A 24,025-nucleotide genomic window follows, 5' to 3' on the forward strand; every position below is an offset into this window, starting at 1 on the left:
CTACTGCTTAGTGTGAAAATCACCTTCATCTGCTAGTGGGCTCCTCAATCCTCTGCTCTTCCACACCAAGTTAATCATCGTCCTGTATCTGTATTCATCACTCTCTTGCTTCCTTTTTTTTTTTTGTACTGAGAATCAAACTCACAACCTCATGCTCGCAAAGCAGGTGCTTATGCTGCTGAGCTAAATCCCCAGCCCCCCCACCTTTTCTTTACATAGTTTTATCTTTTTGTTGTTGTTGTTTCGGGCCTTGAATTCATGACCTAGCGCTTGCCAAGCAGGTGCTTATGCCAGTGAGCTAAATCCCTGGCCCCTACATAGATTTATATTAACTGTGTGTTTTCTTAAGAAACCTATTTATCTGTCTGTCTGTCTGTCTATCCATCCATACATCCCTATCCTTCCTTCTGTCCATCTTACTATTTTTGGTTCAGTTTTAACTTTTATTTTATTTAGAGAAGAAAAGAAAAACAGAAAAAAGGTAGAAATAATACAGAATTAAAAAAACAGTAAGAAATCACTAGTTGATAAATCACATATTGCTATTTTAGAAGCAGTTGCTCAAGTCACAAAGTCAAAGCATAAAAAGTGGACAAACAATGACAGTACAAACATTCTCTTTGATGAGCTAACAAAAACTTAGTAGTATAGTTATCTATCTTGCACACTTAAACATACATACAGTTATATCCTTTAGAGCACTTTTTGGCCTTTCATTATCACAATATCTATTATTCATTTTGGATCTTATTACTCTTTCAGTTTATTAATATGATTTTTTATACTAGAGAGACAATATGATATTTACAAATGTGAGTCTGATTTATTTCACTTATGAGGATAGTCTCAAGTTGCCTCCATTTACGTATAAAGCCTCAAGATCACCCTTTTTAATAGCTAATATTCCACCGCATAAAAATACCACATCTTTTTCATCCATTCTGCAGTTGATGGGCATTTTGGTTTTTTCCAAGATTTAGCTATTACAAATTCCGCGTCTATAAACATGGGTACACACATATCTCTGAAACATGACCTTTTCAATTTTTCTGGGAAAATACCCAGCGGGGGAATAGTTGGATTGAATAGAACTTCCAACCCTAGTTTTTTGAGGCATCTCCATACTGATATCCACAGTGGCTGCGCCAGTCTACACTCCCACCAGCAGATGAGAAGTGTTCCTTTTTCTCCACAGCCTTGCCAACATTTGTTATTGGTTGTTTTCTTGATGGCAGCCATTCTTTCTGGAGTGAGGTGAAATCTGAATGCTGTTTTAATTTGCATTTCTCGAATGACTAGTGATGGTGAACATTTCGTCATATAGTTATTTGCTGTTTGTATATCTTTATCTGAGAAATATGTGTTCATTTTAGATCAGTTTTAACTTTTTATCAAAAGAATATCATGCTGTGTGTAGTCTTTTGGACTTCGCTTTTTAAACTAATAGATGCTAGGACCCACTGGTTGCTTTTCATTTTTAATTCATGTGCCTTGACTCTTACATAAGAATATTCTCCGACATACTCATCCACTCTCCAGTTTATGGGTATTTGTTTCCAGTTTCTGTAAAGAGGTTGCCACATGGTTTGTTATATATTTCCTTGTGTACATAAGCAAGAGTTTTTGCCACTGAGGAATGGATGCTCTGGGTCACAGTGTACATGAACATTCAATTTTTAAAATTTTATTTAAGGAGAAAAAGAAAAAAAACAGAAAAAGGGTACAAGTAATACAGAATTTCAAAAAAAAATAAACAGTAGTAAATCACTAGTTAATAGTTACATATTGTCATCTTAGAAATAGTTGTTTGAGTTACAAAATTAAAGCATATAAAGTAGACATTCAAACAGTGAGACTGAAACATTCAATTTTAAGAGTTAGTGTCAAAGTGTTTTCAGATGAGGTTGTACAAATTAACATTCCCACAATCAATATTAAGCAGTCTCGTGGATCTATATCTTCTTTAACGTTCGGTATTGTCAGGTTTTTAAAACATTTGGTAAATTAGTGGGCATAATTATTGTGGATTTGATTTACAGTTCTTTTTATCAGTGTAGAAGCTGAACCTTTCACTGGCTGTATTCTCTCTCCTGCAACATGCTGGTTCATGTCTTGTGTTCATCTTTTGTTTGTTTTTCTTATTAATTTCTAGGAATTCTTTATACATTCTTGATACTAGTCCTTTGTTGGCTGTATTTTGCAAACATTTTTCACTTTTTTTTTTTTTTTTTTTTTTTTTTTTTAAGACAGTCTCCCTCTGTAGTTCAGGCTGGCCTTGAATTTGTGATGATTCTCCTGGCTCAGCCTCCCAAGTGCTGGGATTACAGGTGTGTGCCACCATGCCCGGCATTTTTCACTTTCTTAAAAGTGACTTTTGATAAACAAGTGTTTTTAGTTATATGCAGTCAAAATTTACAGCTTTTATTTTCTAGTTAATACCTTTTGGATTTCATTTAACAAATCCTTCCTAACCTCAAAGTGTAACAGAAACCATCTGTATTTTTACTAATAGTCTACTTACCATTTTCTCTTTTAAAATAATGAGGTGTGGGGAACAAAATTGACCATTGTTGGGATTTTGCTAGCTGGTGGCAAGTTAGACTTGGTATGAAGTCATGTTTTCTGTGATTTGAAATATATTTTTGGTGCTGCCTGGGTCTCTGTCATTTGAAGGAGGCCACCTCTGGGATGTCTCTAGACTTTACCTCATGTTGTGTCAGCAGTCACAAAGTAGGGTGGGTCCCTCATAAAGGTCATGGGTTTTCTTGCATTTCTAGGGCCCCTGGGATGAGGTAAAGGGCCTTTCTTATGCCTGGTGTGTTGCGCTGGTTCTTTTTGGCTGATGACAGCAGGAGACTCTGAGAAGTAGCAACCCTACTGTGCAAAGACAGGGCGGCCAGTCTGATTGATGTTTCCCTGTGTGCCAGGTCATTTCTGCTGCATGTCACTCATGACAGTGTTCCCAAGCAGCAGCCTCTAAATGCAGTCATATGCGCAGAGGGTGCAGATGCACTGTGCTTGTTACTACCTCTTATCTGGGAAAAGCAGGGGCTGTACTTTCTGAAATGCTGGTGAAATTGGTACTTGCTGTTGCCTCACATGAAGCAGGGTCCACGGGGGTGCAAAAACAATCAAGTGTTTCCCCTTGCCTGTCAGCTCAGAATCCCCTTAGCTTCAAGCCTAGAAGCTCACCAGTGGCTCATTGGTTGCTGTCCAACTCAGGGCCATCTTGGATTAATGTCTTTTATTTTCTGGGTGAGAGCTGTAATCAGGAATGTGGGGTTGAGATAGAACTGAAACTCTAAATGTTGTTACCTCTGATCACATCCTTCCTGTCAGACTCTTAAGAATTCCTGTCCTTGCCCCAAGGTTATGTCCTCTAAATACTGGCTGCTGACTTTACATGTAACTGTTACATGGCTAGGCCATGTAACTTGGCAACCAGCCCTTATCACGACTGTAGGGTGGTCTTAGGACACGGTCGTCTCCCCCAGAATGCCTATCTTATCCACACTTACCTTTCCTACTCTTCTCCACTCTGGCTCAGCCGATTCATTTCCTATCTCCTGTCCCTTATTTTGATGTTAATTACAATGCTGACCCATAGTTCTACAAGGATTTGAAGTAGAAGGAATCCTCATAGGCTGAGACCAGAGCTCCTCATTGCCCAGTGAATTCTTCTCAGAATTCAACTTGTCTCCACACCCAGGACATGTCCGTCTTGGGCTGACACTAAAATCCAAAGGAGGAGTCACCCGGGAAGCCAGCCCAGTGCCATGATTTTCATTTCTCATGATTTCTTGTCCCTCATGCTTTGTGTGCATCTCATAAAATCCACTGCTACCCACTCACTGTCCTCATTCTTGGAAGGCTGCATGAGGACTCTGGAGAGCAGGAAGCCATGGCCTGCATTGTGGATTTGCAGGTGTGTACCTCATTCCTCTTTTCTTTGTGTCCAGGGCCCTGAGCCATCAGGGAAGCTGGCAACAGCTCCACGGCAGGGCCTGCCTGATTGCCTTAAGCTTCCTGCTTGGCTGCATCTTGTCTCAATTCCATTTTGCTTGTGCCATTTGGGTGCAGCTGGGGGTTAAACTTCCATGTCTGGGAACTGGCCCAGCCCAGTGATTTTTCCCTGGTTCCCAGGAGTCAGACATGAGCACTCATTCCTGTATGTTAAAGGTGCTCTTTCTGTGAGCAGAACAAGGGCCTCCCAGAAGAGCAGTTTCTCCAGAGCACACCTGCTTTGCCTTCCCCTCCACATCATTGTAGGGGTAGGAGCTTCCAGGCAGGAATCTGACTGACTGCTTGTGAAGGGGGATTAGGTTTGATGACGGGAAGTGGTCTCTCAGCTCCTTGCCCCCCCCCCCCCGAGTGGTCTGGCACAACATCGGCCCATTTCTGACACAACATCAGCCCATTTCTGACACATCACCTCCATTCCACCTGGCATCCAGAAGTAGCTTTTTCTTTTCAAGCAAGAGGGCTGACATTTAACATGACATTATCCTGCTGCAGTATTGAGCTAACTATAAAAAGAGATGATCCTTCTGGACAGAATCACTACCACCAGACAAAATGATTAAATTTACAGCTTGATTGGTACTGATCAATATAAATGAAATGTGAAACAACTTAATGCATCCACTAGAAAGTGCAGTCCTGTGGTTTTCTTCATATACACATCCCAGGACATCAGTCCCATACTGGAAGTCTGTGCATGTGTGAGATGTATGATTTCCTTTTCTTTTAACTAAACATGGTCCACAACTAAATACTGAACCAGCCGGGATAGGTTGGGTTATGCTGTGTAACAAGCAAACCTCAAAGCTCAATGACTTGAAATGGCAAAGATAGGTTCTTCATTATGCTGCATATGCAGTGCTGGCCAGCAGGGAGGCTCTGTCCATTATTAGTCACTCAAATACCTGAGCAAGTGCAGTATTCAGTATTTTGAATGTTGCCTATTAGAGGAAAAGAAGGATTTGGGAGGTCTTGCCCTGGATATCATGTGCCTTGGACTGGAAGTGATGCATGTCTCTTCTATTCACAGTTCATGGGCTAGAGTTGTGGCCCCAAATATCATTGAAAGCCAGAAAATGTAAGTCCTACCATGTGCCTGGTCAGCAGAGGATGGAGGTTTTTGATGAATAACATCAATGACAACCGTATGTGTTTATACTGCAGGTGCAAGAATCTGGCTAGACTTTAAACACATCCTTACAACTGGTGTCATGGGTTATGTCTGTGTCCCCCAGGCCTCATGAGTTTGCATTGTGCATTTGTGATTGGTTCATTGTCTAGTGCTTGGAGTGATGGGTCAGTGCTCCACCCACATAGGGGTGGAGCCAGGATGTGATGTCATTGCAGGAAGGTGTGTCTTGCTCTTTGCTGGTTCCTGTTTGCTGTTTGCAGCTGCCATGAACTGCGGCCCAGCCATGCCTGTCTGCCTTGGAGCTGAGTGTGGACTGAAACCTCCAAAACCTGTAAGAAATAAACCTTTCCTTTCCCAACTTTGGGCTTCAGGTATTTTGTCTCAGCGACAAGCATAAAGTAACTAAGACAACTGGCCATTTAATGGTATTCTGTCATGACATGAAGAATAATATTTTTAGGACATGCCAGTTTCCTTAAGATGTGTAACCTGCCTATAGACCCATGGATTTCAGAGGCTCAAAGCAACCTCTAGAGGAATGGAGAAAAGAGTGTAGAAGGCTCTACTTTCCTTTCAAATTCTTGAACCTAGTAGTGAAGCCAGTGACAATAAACGCACCTTGGTGCATAAGCTCCAAGTGGGCAAATGCATTGCACATTTAATTTAAAGTGATTGTGGGAATAGTGGTTCTTGATTTATATAGTGACCTCCTTTCCTTCTCTGGGCTTCTTGCCCTCTTGCCTCCACCAAGTTCCGTGTCCCTAGGGGAGGCTGGGAAAGTGCTTCTGTCTGCTTGCTGTGGCCTCAGCCAGGTGCCTTGGGCTGTTTTCCATGATGGGAGATACCCAGCCAAGAGTGCAGCTGGTATTCAACAACAGGAGGTAACAGCATCCGGGCTGCAGAGGGCACCGAGGCTGAACAGTCATACATGGCTGTAGAAAGGTTATTTCAAAGTTGTTTTTTATTCAACTGTTATTCAGCAATATACAATACAGTTTATAAACAAGTGTCTGACCTTGTTTCCAATATTTATTTATTTAAAAATAAATATTATTGACAGTGAATTTTAATTATGATGTCTTTTTTAATCAAAATGTCTCAAAAGAAATAATTTAATACAAAAGAAAAGCCCCCAAAGAAAAAGTAAATTAAAAAAAATCCTAAACACAATAATCTACTAAAAATATTTTGCTTTGTCAGAAAGATTTTGACCCAACATTATTATCTTAAAGATAACTGCTCAACAGTTCGTGCAAAATGAAGACTTGGAAGGAAAGTGTAGAAAAGAAAAATACATCGAAGTAGAGAAATCATTGATCCATGCTTATTGCATGGTCCAAATTCCATCTTATTTGGAAACTAGATGCATTATTTTAGGTGTTCTACGTTTGTCTGACTTCCCCAAAAATATGATTTATTTATTTTCGGCGTGGACTTCTTCATGCTTCTCAGTCTCTCTGTGTCTGCCCGGCCATGCGGTCCTCCCGGCGTCCAGGCAGGTCTGTGTGCCCGCTGAGGTGCTTGGGATGCCCTGACTGTCAGTGCCCCAGCAGCAGGCGCAGGAGCTTATGTAGCGCTAACAGCAGCAGGGACAGGAGCGGGTCTGTGGCGGAGCTAGGGCCGGTGCCTGCAGGGGAGGAGAGCACAGGAGAGGGAGTTAGGCAGGCTGGGCGGCTCACAGGCAGGCCGGGCAGAGTGAAACTCCCCAGGGCCTCTTGACCCTAGCACCCATTTGGAGGCAACCTGTGGCTGCTTTGGTTTAATGATAAAGCATTTTGTGACTGCTGTTTTTTATTTATAGACCACACATTTTAGGAGGCTATGGTGGACAGACACAAGGTGTACCTGACCAAGGAAGGATGTGCTATGTTGTAGTTTTAAAGTCCAAATCCTTACCTTATTTTAAGAAAAAAGACAATCTTCTTCCCTTGGCCCCACTCCTGCATGAAGATGCTGTGATTACACACAAATCCACCCTATGTGTGCCCCCTCCAGCTCCCTGCCTAAGTGCCCCAGTATTTCCACAGGTCCTCTGTTAGATGTCCTGATGATTCTGCAGTCTTTTTCTGCAACTACATTGCCAATTCACTCCTCTTATTGCAGTGGGGAGCTCAGAAAACACTGGTGAAAGTGGGTGGGCTAAGGTCCTATAGAAATGACCACATCACTCTGGGTCAACCCCTCCTGCTTCTCCAATGCAACTGTTACCCTAGGCCCCTGGCCTCCCACTGAAGCTCTAACATCAGCCTTTCTCACTTTACTTGGGCCACCTGCCTGGCTTCCCATCTGTCCTTAGGGCTCCAGAAATTGTAAGGCTTCCTGTCTACCAGGTAAAGCCCACCCTTGGGCTTCAGACTTCTCACCCAGAAATAGAGATGCTCTCTCTAGGATCACCTGAAGAGTGGGTGACCCTGTGAGCAGCTCAGGGCTGGGGGACATCCCTGGCTTAGAGACCAATAGTATGAATGGAAGCAGTTTGCAGCCTCTGTGTGCTCACCTGCACTTTCAGGATTCCTTTCTCTTCCTCTCCTCTGCCAGCTTTGCAGGAGCCCTGTGCCTGGGAGGGACCACGGGAGGCCCTTCCTTGTGTCAACACAGATGGTGCAGAAGGCAAGGCTGCCTACATTCAGCTGCCCATGGGAGCTCTGACCAGTTCCCTCTGGTCTCACTTGGTGCAGATTTGTGGCTTCTCTGACAAGGCTGGGCCTGAATGCATAACTTGATCCTCTCTTTAGGTGGTAGCTCTTTAGCTTCCCTGCCAAAGGGTTCTCCCCATTCTATATTCTTGCTCTGGCTCCAACTGTCAGTGCCACAGTGTTCATGTTCTGGGCCTTCATCTCCCCTTTGTAAAAGGAGGAGAATGGATAAATGATCCAGTTTGAAACTTCATGACTGCATCTGTCCATTTTGAGAAATATATTGGGCTGTGTTCAATCCTCTGAATGGAAAAGGGGCCGGGCTGTCTGTTGTGCACAGAATGCTGAACCCCTGCTGAGAAGCCCAAGGACAGGACAGATCCAGACATGCTAAGCTTCCTCTTCAGATCTTAATTTTCCAGGCAGTCCTCACCCCTGACCAGCCTGCAGTTCGACTCAGGTTGCCATTCTGCCTCTGGCCATCTATCAGCAGAAAGAACCACAGTGCTGTGGTTGCCACAGACTCTGAATCTGTTCTGCTGCTCCTTGGTGTCATACAGCACTGGGAAGGATGGGGTAGACATGATGGGCAAGCTGACGACTGACCAGGTGCCTGGGCAGCATGCACCAACGCTCAGGTGCAGGAAAAATGGGAATCTGACTAACAGGGCAAAGTGCTGTCTGCTGGGCACATGGGGCTTCCAAGACCAGAGGGGCTCATGGCCTCCTGATTTCCTGCTCAGGTTTTCATGCTTATGCAAAACATAAGCATGACACTCAGGCATATGTAGGAGAGAGAGAAACAACCCATGTGAGGTGTTTAAGAGCAGGAGTATGTATACTTATGACTCTAGCCCCTCAAGGTCCAGAGCAACAAGAGAATAACCAATGTGGGCACAATTAGGCTGGCTTGGTGGTCTGGTGGAGCTGTGGATATGGAACATGTGAGAAGAGACTTAACTGTGTCTTCCAGTACTGCTGACTAATCATTGCCACTACCACAGTCTCACCTACTCAAGTTTAAAGTTTGAAAATTGCTCAAGACTTTTGAAAGACTCTAGGTCAAAGAGCCTCCCTGACCTCTGCAGGGGGCTAGGGATGAAGCAGCTGGGGCAGGACTGCTTCACTAGTGACCCCTAGAGACTGATGTGTGGGAATGGTGGAGACCAGGCTCTGCAGGGTCTTGGCTGGTAGATGTCTTCAAAATTACCAGGCTTGGTTCCTGGTTGCCACCTCGTTCTTGCCCTACTGTGGGTGCCAGGAGAGGTGGTATGGTATGCTAGTAATCTGGCATCAGAGAGATGGGCATCTAAGACTTGCCTTGTTGCCAGGTTGCTGTGTGACACCAAGTGACATCCTTTACCTCTCTGAGTCTTATGCCACATTTTATAAAATGAACTCAGAGAAGTAAGGGCACAGCTTCATGAAATTAATGTGTACACGGCTTGCCTCATGGGCTGGGGTCCACATTGAGCAATATTACAACAATACATTGAAACAGTGGGAACTGGGGCTCTCTTTACTCCCCAGCATCTATACCTTATGATCATACCCTCTCACACTAACTGTGGGCTTAGTCAATGGCCTATTTGACCAATAGACTACTATCAGAGGTGAGGTAAGCATAAGCTTGAACAGTGCTTATGTACTGAAGCTTGTCTTCTCTCATAACTCTTGGAACTCACCATCATGTGAACAAGTCTTGGCCTGCTGAGGGATAAGAGCACGACACGTCCTAGCTGAGGCCCCTGTAGATCAACCAGCTCCTAAGTGAACTTGCACTAATTGCCTGCATGAGCCCAACAGAGACCAGCAGAAGAACTGCCCAGTGGAGCTCAGCCAAACTCTCTGAACCACAGGATCATAAGCTAAGTAAATGCTTACAGTGTCACACCAAAACCATTGAGTTTTAGGGTCCTTGGGTACACAGCAAAAGCTAACCCATACAAGCATGTGAACAAAAGCTTCAAACAGAGTTAATTGCCATGCAGAATGGTCTTCAGAAAAAGCCAGTAGAGCTACTTCTCTGAAAAGCGATAGAGAAGAACTAATTTGGGGGATGGCCTGTTCTCAGTATAAAATGTTTCTAAGACAGGACAGGCAGGGAGAACTACCTCTTCAACCACTTAAGTGAAGACATCCCTGGATCTCTGGTGAAAGAAGAATCCAGAATTTAGAACTCTTTACCATACGCCTCATGAGATGCACAAACATCTGTTTTGGTTTCTTGAGTGAAATCAGTGCAGATAGGGAAAACTGGTTTCCAGGGTTTCCCTGGAAGAAGTGGGACCTTTATACAAGCAAAGTTTTGGAATTCAGGGGTCTTGAAGCCCAGGGCTTACCCCATTCCCATATGTATCCTCCTTCTTGGAGAGAGACTGCCCTATGTCTAGTATACAGCTGTAGCTGCTCTGCATCTGGGGTCCAGGTCTCTGCCTCATTGCTTCTGGGAGGGAACCAAGATGGCTCCTACTGTGTGATGACAGGTCCTAGCTCATGGGTTTTTTTTTGGGGGGGGGCTGGTCTTGAACTCATTTTGTAACCCAGGCTAGTTTTAAACTCGCAGTGATCCTCCTCTCAGCTTCCCCCCTAGTGCTGGGAGGGCAGGCTGGCACCATCCTGTTCCATCCAGCTCATCTTGACCCCCAGTGCAGGAACAAGGAGGGTCCCCCATAGCGTGGCCTCTTTCCTGATGTGGCTCAGGGACATCTGTGTGCCTGAGCAGGCTGGCTGGCCCAGAGCTGCTGTGTTGAATGGATGCTAACAGTCTGGATCTAGCTCCTCCCTTCCTGAACAGTACCAAGAATAGCGCTGGAACATGCAGAAGTTTATTTGTCATGATTAAGCCGGAAAATGAGGCTGCTTGGGAGGTGAGGGAAGCCCTCTGACGGAGGAGCAGCTGATTCATCCTGTATGTTAAACGCGCATCAGTTGGCTAATCATTCTTCAAGAAATCAAAGCCTCTTTGGCTCCAGATTAAGATGTCAATTAAGATATTAATTTTTTTATTGGTGCCAGGGATCGAACTCATGACCACGTGCTTGCAAGCACAGGCACTTATGCAGCTGAGCTAAATCCCCAGCCCAAGATATTAATTTTTATCATTTAGATGGTGAGCAGGCTAAAAGACACACTAGAGCCATTTAAAAGAGATTCTGAAGGAATACAATAGGGGCATTTACTCCTCACCCCCATCCTCTCAACCCAGGCAGCTTGTGTGGGAAATTCCTCATCTCCATTTATCCAGAAATGACAACTCTAAAGCCCTGTCAGAAAAGAATATGGAAACTTTCAGGCCATTTAGTACTTGGAGATGAAAGTAAAGCACAAGGTCATGTTTAAGACATCCTCTGTGACCCATGATCACCCACCCTGCGCAGGGCCATGTCTGTGAATTAAGCTCTGAGAGAGGGCACGAGACGTGGCAAATGGTCTAACCTCTCTAACCTGGACTTCCATGTGCGTGGGGGTTCTGGCTCATGCTGTGAGGCCCAGGCTAAGCAGTCTTTTCCAAGGGGACTGCAGAGCTGGTGGCTTCCTCATGTGGGCTGAAGGCTTGGAGCTGCAGTGGGGGCAGAAGATGGCCCGGGTTAGGGGCTTGCAAACAAATGCCACTCAGGGTTTTTACAGGGCTGCTCACAGACTTTCTTTCTTTCTTTCTTTTTCTTTCAAGATTGTGAAGAGTAAGTACACACAGAATACTTTAAGTTCAGTGGGCTGGTTGTGGCTCTTGCACCCTGGCTAAGCAGGGGGCTCATTTTGCAGCCTGATGCTGTATTGCTCCACGGCCGTCTTTGCCTCGCTCTTCCCCGTGCCACACAAAACATTCTCATGTTGAGCAGAGGAGCATGAGAAGAGTCACTCCGAGGATCAATACTGCCCAGCCTTCCGTGGGCAAAGCCATCCCGACAGTGCGCTTGGATGCTGGAACACGAGGACTACCCGAGGACCCCAAGGCCCAGGGTGCCCCTCGGTTGAGCAGATCAAAGCTACTTGCATCTGCTCTGCACTTTGTGCTGATACAACATGGCTTTTGAAGGAGGCCTTTCTGTCTAGAAAAGTTAGGGGATCAAGCTACATGGGAGCCCTTGAACCTGGAGAGTCTGTTCTATTTCTTGTCCTTTTTATGCTGTCTTCTGAGGATGAGACAAAGGAAGAGGCTGCCCCAAGTGGCAACAATGGCTTTTATGGGCTGCCCTTGAGTATTCCTTCAAGGCTGCACAGGTCACTTTCTGAGGTGGCTGGAAAGGTGGGGACTCTGACCCTCTGCTCTCCATTACTTGCTCTGGGTTTCATCCCATCTCAACTGCCCTGAGCCCCCTCTGAGTACAGAGAGGGCTGCAGCCCAGTTCTGAAGGACTAGACTCCCTCTAGCAGGTTCCCAGGCCCAGGTGCAGTGAGCATTTTGGCCTGCAGAGGGCGCGGAGTGAGAACAGAGCGGGCATTTAAGAGCGAGCCTGGTGGTGGTGAAGGTCAAGAGCCTTCTCTTAGAGTCTCTGCATGTGCGCAGAAGCGGAGGCCAGGGTCAAAGGCAGAGTCAGGGCTGTCGTGTGGCCCTGCACTCCTCTCCACTGTTTCCCGCTGTCCCTGCTTCCTGCTTCACTGGTTACAAGGTGCCTTTTTCCACAGACCCTGGGGATAAGGTCTGTGGGGGATAAGGCAAAACTTCGATGCTTGGATGCTTGAGGATAAGCCTGGTCTTGTTTGGGGCCCTAGTAGGTATTTATTTATTTAGTACTCACATTTGAGCTCAGGGCTTTCACACTGAACTTATCACCAACGCTTTTTTAATTTTTAAAATTTTGACATAAAATCCCACTAGCTTGCAAAGTGGTCTGAGCTAGGCTCCAATATGTGATCCTCCTTCCTCAGCCTCCCAGACTAGTGTGTGCTACTCAGAGTTTTAAAAGGTGTAAATTCCAACTTGACATATAAACATAGGAAACTTCTACATAAAAGCCTTGGTACTAGCTTTCTAAAGGCACAAGAACCAGTAAGCTTGGTCTTGCTTTTCTACCAGGCAATGGGAGGCTGCGGTGGGTGTGTCTGGCTGTCTTACTAGGCAGGAATCCCCTTCCTCTCTTCCTCCCGACCCCCAACTTCCAGTCACTCAGCCTCCATCACTTACACCCATCACCCATACCACATCCTTTATTGCCCAGAGTTTGAAGTCTCTGAACCAAGCCTGGTACAGGACGGGCTGGGGGTGGGGGCGGGGGCGTGGCTTGTATCGCATTCCATCTCTGTGCCGGGCAAACCCTCCCCTGAGGTGGGGGCGAGTCTGGCCTCTGCTCTCCCCTGGATGCTGCCCTGGTCCAGCTCACTGCTGAGTGAGAAGATTCCATCTCACCAGCCTGCTTCCCTTGTTGACATTTTAATTAAAGTCTCTTCATGGATATTTATTCAAAGGGAGTCAGTGAGGAATAATTGAGCACTAACAGAATTTGTTTAGGTAGAATTAATTTCTGCCATAAAATTAATGCATGATAGTAACTGGGACAAAACTAGGAGCAACTAATATCTTCAGGCTTTAAAGAAATAGGAGTATTTTAAAGAGAAGTCCAGTGCGGGATGTGGACCCACTGACCGTATGTGAGATGTGGTCCCTCTCTCTGGTGCTGATTGCTCACTGACGTGTCCTACCCACACCCCCAGTGCCTCTTGCTTCTGCCCAGTGCCTCTGGCTGCCCAGGCCTAGCAGCTAGCTCCTGGGTCTAAAGACAAGCTACCCTCCTTGTGGACATCACACTTGCTGAGCATGGAGCCCAGATGGCAGCCTCAGGCTCCAGGCATGGGAAGGAGCCCAGGTCCTCCTGGAGTGAACAGAGGCAGAGGAGGATCACCTACCATTTTAGTCTTTCCTTGCCAAAGCCGTATAACAGCAGTGACCTTCAGACTTCACTGCCACCTGTGTCTGCCCTCTCCCTTCAGACCACCTGGAGCACGCTGGTTCTTTCTGCCCACAGGAGGAAAACCCACAGGTAGGGTTTCTCTGTGGTCCTCCCCAGTCACTTCACCACCAGTCGTGTGCTCTGGTCCACTGGTCCCTGCAGGCCCCTGGGGGCTGAGCTTGTGGGATGAGCACCTCACCTTCTCCTCCCTGCACCCAGGCACTGAGGACTCAGCACAATTCTGTGCTGTTCATGTAGCCCCCTATAAATGCCTTTCTTATGCATCCTCTTTCCTGATCTTGGTAGGAGCCCATGAACCAGAGGGCTGGCCTTGGCTTCCTGGCAGGAGCCCTGCCCACAGCCAGGACGAGAGTGTCCTGACATCATGAGCTGATGACTGGCAGCAGGGGGGTCCCAGCCACTCATGCCCCCCTGAGAAGACTTGTAGCTAACATAGCTTGCAGGTGCCAGGGTCAGACCCTGCAGCTCCTGTGCTGCCTTTAATTGCTTCTCCTCTCCTGTGGTATGAGTTTCCCTCTTAGCCCTGCTTTGCAAATGGAGGACCTGAGACTTGCAGAGGCAAAGTGACTTATCTAAGGCCTAAGGCTGCCAGATAAATCACAGGACACCCATATTTCAGTTTCTGATAAACAATAGATACTTCTTAGTACAACCATATTCCAAGTACTGCAGGAGACATATAAGGGTGATCAAATTATTTGATGAATGCTTAAATGTTTAAAAATTTATTTAGTAAAAGACACATTGCCACCAACCCCCTGCAAATCCTCCCCCTTTTGTTTCAAAGCACCTGTCCCGTCAAGCTTGCCACTTTATGAAGCTGTTCTGAAAGCTCTCTTTTGTGGCTTCATGGGATATGCTAAGAAGCACCGTGAATGGCCCAGGGCCACCCAACAGGAAGGCAGGTTTGCAAGAGCATTACAGTTGATTTTCATCCATTACAGTGGATTATTCACCAGAGCTGGCACCGTGTGACTTCTGACTTCTTCCCAAGATCGAAATGACCATGAAAAATAAATGCTGTGGAAATTGAGGCAGTCACAACAGCACAACTAAAGGTATTCAGGAAAGAGGACTTCCAGAAATGCTTCAGAAAGTGGCAAAAATGATGGGACAAGAATATTCAAAGGAAAGAGGGAATATTTTGAGGGAAATTAATGGTAGTTTGTCTCTTACTGTAACACATTTTTCTTTTGACACAGGGTCTCCGCGTGGAGCTCAGGCTGACCTTAAATGCATTATGTAAACCAGACTGGCCTTGAACTTCAGGCAATCTTCCTGCATCAGCCTCCCAAGAGCTGGGATTACAGGTGTGTGCCACTGTGTCAGGTTATAATAAATTTTTAAAAAATATTAACATTCACCATATTACATAGTCACAACTTGTACTTAAGTCAAGGTGTCTGAAACCCAAATTTAGTAGGGCATCTGAGGAGCCTACCAATGCCACACCAAAAAAACCAGGGCTGGGACCCAAACCCATGCCATCTGGCTCTCCCTGATTTTGACATTCATAATGGTTGCTAATGTGGCCAACTTTGTTGGGAGCTCCTCTCCTGCTTCCTGTTTCTTTTGATCCCAAATGATCCTGTCAGGGTGCCGCTTAAAGTAAATGGTGAACAAGTCCTTTCTCTGTACCCAGGTGATAGCCAGGATCACAGTAGGTGTCACAACACTCACCAGGCAGGGGTTGGGGCTGCATCTCAGTGAGCCCTGTCCTCACCTATGGAACCCCTCATCTGGATTTCATAAACTTTGGGGCTAAAAGTTTCAGTCCCAAGAGCTGTTCTCAGGCCTTTGTGAGAATATGCCTCTTTAATGCTGTCAATAGCCTTAGGAGATAAAAGCCATTTTCCCCTATCACAAAGGAACACATCTGGCAGGTGGTAGAGGGTTGTGGCCAGTGAATTCCTGGTTCCTAGGAAATAATCCAGGCTCCTAAGCTGCCTGCAGCCCTTTCTGACTCACCAGCTGGACAGACAGACAGTTCTTTCCCTATCCCCATACTCCTGAGTGCTCCAAGATCCAAGTATGGACTCCCATATAGAGGCCAAATGTATCCAAGCTCTCCTGTCTCCAAGCCTTCACAGGCCGGAGGCTCCTACAAGATGCAACTCTGGGACAGGGTTTGTCATGGTTTATGTCAGTGGCCACCAAGCCTCATGGAATTATGGATGAGACCAAATTTAGCATTTGTGACTAGTTCGCCGTTTAGTGCTTGGGTTGGTGGTGTAAGTGCTACATTTGCCCAGGAGTGGAGCCAGGCTGTGATGTTTCAGCGGGAAGAAAGTGTGTCTCTCTCTCTTGGTGGTTTGGGCCTTGCTGTTTATACCCAGCCAGGAATGGTGGTCCGCCATGCCACCCTGCTGCTTGGGGCCAGCTAAGTATAGACTGAAACCTCCAAGAACCTTTCCTTCTCTAACTTTGGGTGTCAGGTATCTTGTCTCAGCAAAGTAAAAAGTAACCAAGACAGGTTTTTTTGTTTTTTTTTTTTTTCGCTAGCACTAGGGATTGAACCCAGGAGCTTCGTGCTGAGCTACATCCCCAGCCCTTTTAATTTTGAGACAAGAGTCTAGCTAAATTGCCCACATGGGCTTGAGGATGTGATCCTCCTGCCTCAGCTTCCAAATTCTAAAGTGCTCAGATTACAGGCACGCACCACTGTACCCAGTTTGGGACAGCTCTTAATCTGCCAGCTTCCTACCCTTCCACTGCCTTCCACTGCCCTGGGCCACTCCTGCACTGGTCCTTTAGGTCTCTCTCCTACCACATCCGCTGTCCCCAGGGAAGCTGCGACAGCTCCTGACTGCCTTCCCCCATGCACCAACCCCAACAGGCCTGGTCCCCAGTGCTCTGCCACAGCTCCAAAAGACAAGCCCACTCCTCCACCTGGCTCCTGGCTATGCCATCACCCCAATCTGTCTCGCACCCCACCTCTCTCTTCCAACTCCACCACCCAGACACACTGCTAACCCCATGTACTTCTTCCCACCCAAGTCTCCTTCTGACATAGGCCCAGAGGATCCCTTTGCCCCATGGCCTCCAGTGTGAGCTCTAATTTTTCTGGGCTGTATTCACACAACTGTGGATATGGTTACCTCATGATACCTGTCTCCTCTGCCAGAGTGGAACTCAGGAGAGTAGAGACCCTGACTGTGCTCCCCACCCGCAGGGCACACCCCATCACCCAGCATGCTGTACTCTGTGAGCTGCCTGTACCATGTCTTTGGCAGGAACGAAGGAAGCCTCGCTTAGCTTAGGCACTCCAGCTGCTCCATGATGCTCCTGACAGGGGCCAGATGTGTCTTTCGCAGCATCCCATTCTCACTCTGCAAACGCAAGCTGGGGTGGACAGGTCTGTCTGGAGGGTGCTCCAAGGAGCACAGCCATCTCAGTGGTCTGACTGCCCAGGGCTCACAGCACATCTCTGCCTCACTTTTCCTCAAGCCCATCTTACCATTTTACCTTCATTTTACTTTTAGTCCAATTTCTTTTTAAAAATGTTTTTATTCTACTATGCTAGATGCAGTTTCATAAACAATTTAAAATTCCTCCCTTAGATTCAGGCGTGGCCATTTCTGTAACACCAATGCTCTGAGAGGCTGAGGCAGGGGGATTGCAACTTTGAGTCCCATCTGGGTAACTTAGCAACTTAGCAGAACCTTGTATTAAAATAATAAAAAAAAATTTAAAAAAATTAAAAAAGGGCCTAGCTCAGTGAGAAAGCCCTTTGATCAATCCCTAGTACCACACAAAAATTTCCTCATTTAGAAGATGGCATATGTGTGTGGGTAAAATATCTGCAGATTTTGCATATTTCATGTAATTGAATATATAAAGTTATATAGAGTATATGTATATATTTTGAGCATTCTAGTGGTTTCTAAATAATTTAAAGCAGTTCATCTCTTTTCCCAGCTAATATATAAAGCCGTTAGAATCGGAACAATGGCTGAAGCTGGAGAACAGGTTAGGGGCCCAGGGATCCAAGGAACACAGTTTAGGAACCACTCACCTCAAGCTTTCTAATAACCCTTCCAAATCTAAAACTCCTGAACTTGATGATTCTAGAGCTGGTGTGTCTAGCACACAGATTGGGGAACAGGGCACAGGCAGGGTTTTGGTTAAGTGGACCCTGCCCCCTCCTTGTTTTGATCCACTGTCCGGGGCACCTTGCCTCATTTTTGTAGGCTTCACACCTCACATGTCAGTGTGCCCCCGTCCCCTAGGGCTGGCAGAGAGCGGGCTCTCAACACCTGCTCAGTGGGGATCTCCACACTGGGGACTCTCGGTCCACTCGTTGGAGGGGACCTGGCCATACAAAGGCAAGGATTACGGACCGGGTCTTGGGCTCGGGGAGAAGGGCAAAGCTCCCAGTGGCCAGCATGTCCAGGACCCCAGCAGAGTAACAGATTTTTCCTGTTACAACCTTCCTCTAGGATTTGCCCCAGTGATACCTGAATATTTCCTTCTGTGCCTCACTGAAGACCTTCTTTAGAAATACAATTTAACCAAAAAGGTTAGCATATTCTAATTGCCCAGGGACAGTGCTCTGAAAATTCTATAACACGTGCTCATTAAATAGAATTAGCACAGAGGAGCTGCCCAGGATATGTCACGCATTAAAATATGACTCTGTAGAATAGAATACATTATGAATTATTGCCTTGTGTATTTTTTTGTTACATTAGTCTTTAATGTGAATACAGTTACTCATCTGCCCACCTGGAGATTTGAGTTTATAGATGCCTGAAAAAACACAACTATGTTAATTTTTATACAGACAATCATCAGCAAGTTGGGGCCAGGCTGCATTCGCCAATGCTTAGTGTCTAGCAGATGGAGGGCTCCCCTCCTGCCGTCAATGAAGGCTGAGGGGCTAGGGCAGCTAGAGGCAGTTGAGAAGTGGCCCCGGGCCTGCAGGCAGGAGCACGGGCTGCCCCGCAATTCTGGGCCTTGCTACTACCTGGAATTTTTCTTGCAGGTCCTTGTTTCTAGAAGACATGGCTCAAATGTGTGGCAGTGGTGCCAGGGACCCCGTTCCGGGCATCTGCGTGATCCCAATCCTACCTTCCCACAAGGCTCAACCTGGGGCCCAATTCAACCCATCTTTCTATCTGGGTGTTACCCACGTAACCACTCACCCATTCACCCATCTACCTACCACTTACCGGCTTTCCTGCTACCCATTCATCAGTTATTTATTTTCCTCCCATCCCCAGGCCACTTATCCTTCCTCCCATGCACACATCTATCCATCTACTCATCGCCATTCCGTGCTTCCAAGCGCCCACCCCCCACATTCTTGTCCCTCTATCTGCTCACCTATGAGCTACTTGTTCCCCCCCCCCCCATCTAAGACATTCATCAACCCATCCAAATTAGCACAAGTCCCATCTCTGGGTAGAATCACTGGCTCTAACGTGGTCTTTCTCTTACCTTTTCAGTGTCTATGCTACAGTCAGAAAGGTCATTTTCAAAAGCATCATGCCCTGGCCAGCCCTCTTGCCCCTTACCACTGTTGTTAAGGTAAAGCCTAAAGCCTCTATTCCCCTCACAAAGCCTTACAACCTGATCCTATCTGACCAGTGAACTCTCTTTTACTTAATTTCCCCTTTGCTTCTCCTTGGTTTTACTGCCACAGTAAGCTTTTGTTAGGTTGTCAAATTTCCCTTTATCCATCCTAGCACAGGACCTTTGCATATGGCATTCCCTTTTCCTTTGCATGTTCTTTACTTCTTGTGTGTCCTAGCCAACTCTCAAAAAATATTGGTGTATGTTTGCCATATGTAATAGTTATGTTTGTTTTAAGGAACTGCTACACATATATGAGGTATGATAAAAATACAGTGAATGTACAAACTGAAAAATATTATTATAGTGCAAGATACATGGTCATTAATCCCCCCAAAAGTATTTCCCCTCCTATAGAACACACCTACACATTGTTATTGCACTTTCTAAAGAAGTTCAGAGATCTTTTATGATTTGTCTTTCAACCTTTCATGATTGTCTTTAGTTGTCCTGTTGTGGCTACCTTGATACCTTGAATTGACATAGTTACCTTCCATAGTCATTCTGAATTGGGGTAAGAGCCAGAAGTCACATGACACCAGGTCCAGTGAATAAAGTGGATGAAGACACACTAAGGTTTCTACGAGCCTGCCTTTCCACTTAACGTGCTTAGCAACAGCGTTCACCGTATTTTTGATCACGCCTGGAAAGACACTCAGGAAGGAGGACTTGCAGAACTGCTTCAGAAAGTGGCGAGAATGATGGGATACGTGTGTTTGAAGTAAAGGGAAATCGAACTCATGACCTCATGCTTGCCAGGCAGGTGCTGTGCCTCTGGACTTTATCCTCTGCCCAAGGGCAGTATTTTGAGGGAAATTAATAGCAATGTGTCTTTTTTATAACACATTTTTACAATTTAACATTCACCATACATTTTGGTCACACCACATAGATCTTGATCACTTTTGATTCCATTACTCTCTGCCTCTCTCTCTCCATCGCCCAGGAGCTGTCTCCAGCTCCAAAATCTTAGGCTTCTGATTTTCTATCATCTTTCCTTTCCTTTATTTTTTACTTATATTTTGGGTTTCCCATATAAGACAAATCATGCAACATTTAACTTTCTATGTCCGAATCATTTCATCCATTTCCCTGCAAATGGCACGAATTCATTTACCTAGCCAACTTTAAGGGTGTACTATAAGATCATAGCTCAGACATCACTTCCTCAGGGTCAAGTCCTCTGTGTTTAGCTTCTATAATCCTTTAACATAGCTGCCATAGTTGCCAATTTCCATTTGGGATGTGTTGGTTTGATCTCTCTGTCTCTGTCTCTGTCTCTCTCTGTACCTCATTGGTCTTATCCAAAGGCCTTCCCTCAGTGTTTCAAACCGTTCCTACAAATAAACAGTGCTTGATGGTCATTTGTTAAATGAATGAGTGAATGAACTAGTTTCCAGTCTAATAAATCTAGGGCAGTAGAAATAGAGCAATGGAAGAGAATCAAGACCAGCCTCCAAGAAGCATCATTCTGGATGGGTTACCCAGCTAGGTACTAACTCTGGGATAGGGAAGGAAATGTCGGGGATGCATCCAGGAGCTTCTAGAAGCTCAGGGTGGATGAAATCCCATTCACTGCAAGGGTGTAGAGGTGTTCTCCTAACAACCAGCTCACCCTGGCGTCCCCTTTCCCCAGTCCCGTGATGTTCCCACCTAGTCCTTTCATTCTCAGGGCACTTCCTGCATGGTCTGGCTACCACAGCCAGCTTGTGAGTCCCTCTCCGAGGCAGGGGCTGGGTCTCTCTGATGCTCTGAACAACTCCTGCCCTTTGGCCTGGGACAGGCCAGGTACAGTTAGTTGGGAACCCCCATTCCCAGTTCATATGGCGCCTTGACATGACATTTAGCTCTCTTCCCCCAGATTTATTTCAGATCCTCCCCCTTGAGTTAAGCAGCATTTGTAATACAAGTCGCTCTAAGGGGACTGGCAGGACAGCTGGGCTTCTCTGGCTTAAAGAAAACTCTGGCTTGCTTTCTTCTCAGGAGAATAGATGGGCAGTGGACCAAGGACTAGCACAGGCAAGGTTTCTCAGCCTTTGGAGTTGATTTTGGGTAGGGGGCTGTCCTGGGGAGACTGCAGTGAACTCTGAGCTGGAGGAAGCCAGCCACATGGGGCATCCTGGTCTCCTGACCCTAAATTTAGCCTGTTCACAAATGCAGCACCCACCACAGGGTGGCATTCATTCCCTGTCCTTACCAGTTCCTGGGCGCCTCCTTTGGCAGTCATTAGCCCAGCAGCCTAAGTGAGGAAGATAAGCCAGGCATGAGCAGGCAAAGCAAATCCATGCAGAAGAGCCAGCATATACCCCTGAGCCTACGAAGGTGGCCCTGAGCTCTGCCATCCCTCACCAGTCTCTCCATCTCCCCCTTTCACAGTAATATCCCCGTGAAGGGGACTCCAGGCTCCTCCTCACCAGGACAGGTCTTTGCCAGAGAATCATGGGCTCTCTGACATTGTGTGAGGACCCATTTTCCATGGTTTGCAGGCTTGTAAACATCAGCCTTTCCTCGGCGCCTGGTTCACTGCAATGGGCCCTCACCCACAGGCACAGAGCAAGGCCAAGCGCAGCACAGATGTGACTCACCCACGGAGCCCCAGTGGCACAGCCAGGCCCAGGGGGTACCTGTGTAAGCAGCTGATTTAATTGTCTGCTGGAGCAAGAGAAACAATGAAGCTGTCCCTGTGCACCAAGGTGGAAAAGATTCCCCTCCAGGTGAAGAGGAGGACACAGCATCAACCCTTACTTCTGACTCTCCTGTCCCCAATCAGGCACAGAGAGAAGACTGGATTCTCCAGTGATGACTTAGTTCAGGGCCACCCTGTCCCACTTACTTAATGATCCTTTAAACTTAGGGCCATGCCCACAAGATATCAACTGAGCATTTGCTAGGTGCTAGGCTTGGTGCTATGCTACCATCCCTCTAGGGTTATCTCTCCTGATCCTGTCACCCTGCCCCTGGCCTAGGAACTGGGCTCATGCAGATGGTAACAGATGAGGGAACAGGCATGTGGAAAGTGATGGAGTTGAGATTCAAATCTTTGAGCTTAGATGCATCGCGAAAATGGGAAGCATAGCATTTATGAATGGTGACATTAAGGAGGGAAAGGCACATACTGTGTTGAGTGAGCTGAAGCCCAGGAGCACAGAGCATCAGCACTCCAGCACCGGCTGCCCATGAGTGAGTGCTCCGAACTCACTCATGTGAGGAGTATTTACAATGCCAGAAGAGAGAATGGGTGGCTAGAAATGGCGTGACTATAACTCCCTCTGGAATGTCCTCAGCCTTTGTACCATTCTGCTTTGGTTCTTCCATCAGAACAGGCAGCTTTCCAGAGGACTGACTTGTCTGGGTTGTTTCCCTTGGGCTCAATCCCCAACAAGCATTGGGTGCTCAGCTAGGTTATTTTAGGGGAGTGCCTGGTGACACTCGACCTTCAAGGACCTTCAAGGACTGCCGTCTGTCCTTTGGGCCAGACTTCTGCCAAGCTGGTTATTTGTGAGCCGGATGAAGCAGGACCCACGAGAACAGCACAGTAGGTATGTGGAGGGATGGGAAAACACTTCTGAAAGGTTCATTTTGCCTTCTTATTTTGAGCTGACACCAGGCTGCAAGATACTCTGATGTGGGAGTGGTGGCATGTGGCTATAATTTCAGCACTCGGGATGGCTGAAACAGGAGGATCACAAGTTCTGGCCCTGGGAAACTTAGCAAGACATTGTTTCTGGGGAAGAAGGTGGGGGGTACTAGGGATGTAGCTCAGTACAAAGACCCTGCATTCACTTACTAATTTCCTAGTACAATGTCGCCCTGCACCTGCTAAACACCTCTCTGCTTAAGCAAACATAAAACCACAGCCAATTCCAGCCAGTTCAAAGTGGCTTTGAATTTCAGCCTAGAAAGCACTAATGATAGAATAAAACAACCACTGATATCCAGAGTCTTCACCTAGAAATGGTGTCAGGGATAGGCTTGATAAGGGCTCTTTCAAGGGCCATCTTGTGGAGGACACTGGCAGGAGACCAGTCCAGAGCACAGCTCTGGCTTGTACTCCAGCCAGCCGCTGAGAGCACCATGTCACGGAGCAGCAACCTCCTGCAGCCTCCTACATTGTTCAGTGCCCAACAGCAGCTCAACTCTAACCCAGAGGAGGCCAAATGGGGTAATCCGTCTTGGTATTTATAGCACATCTTCCCTGAAAGCACCAAAGACATCGACAAGCAGGCTAATTTCCCCAGAAGCATCACCCGAGGGAAAGAGGTTTGTCATCCTTCATAACAGAAGCAGGAATTGGGAGTTACAGGGGCTGGGCCTGTCTGCTTATCATTTTAAACTTTTCTGCAGCCCTTACATAAGACAAAGTGAAACTTTTCATTTCTTTAGGATGTGAGTTTCCAAGAGATGCCTGGTAAGTGTCAGGAGACATGGGAGGGGTATAAGAAAGATGATACATTTTTTCCCCCTGTGCTGCAAAAATATCTTAAAACCATGCTGGCGTCTCCCATAAAGCTCAGGGGTTTAGACCAGAGCAGAGTCCTTGCTCCTGCCCACATGGAGAACTAATCAATATCATATTACCAAAGCACTTGACCTCGGTTATCCTCATGGATGCTTGGGGAATCCTTAATATTCAGAGCTTTAAAAATGTGCGCCTGGCCTATTTAATGAGAAGCTCCTTGGTGGGTTTGGTTCCCGGTGACATTTAGAAAGGCTGGCTCTCAGCTTCTCTCCTGGGGGCTGCCACTGCAGGT

General features: G+C 46.5%; 1 protein-coding gene across 2 annotated transcripts in view; it reads right to left on the reverse strand.

Annotated features, from left to right (window-relative positions):
* Nucleotides 1-6,095: 6,095 nt before the first annotated feature.
* Nucleotides 6,096-24,025, reverse strand: part of Vstm2b (V-set and transmembrane domain containing 2B) — a 28,073-nt gene continuing 10,143 nt past the window's right edge. For both annotated transcript variants that reach the window (XM_063253437.1, XM_003466529.4), the window contains one exon: nt 6,096-6,779. In XM_063253437.1, coding sequence (XP_063109507.1) covers nt 6,691-6,779 — 89 coding nt within the window. In that variant the 3' untranslated portion in view covers nt 6,096-6,690. The remainder of the gene's footprint in view (nt 6,780-24,025) is intronic.

Source organism: Cavia porcellus, unplaced genomic scaffold (assembly GCF_034190915.1).
Source record: "Cavia porcellus strain 051 isolate PalLab524CR breed Dunkin Hartley unplaced genomic scaffold, mCavPor4.1 scaffold_7, whole genome shotgun sequence".
Lineage (NCBI taxonomy): Eukaryota > Metazoa > Chordata > Mammalia > Rodentia > Caviidae > Cavia > Cavia porcellus.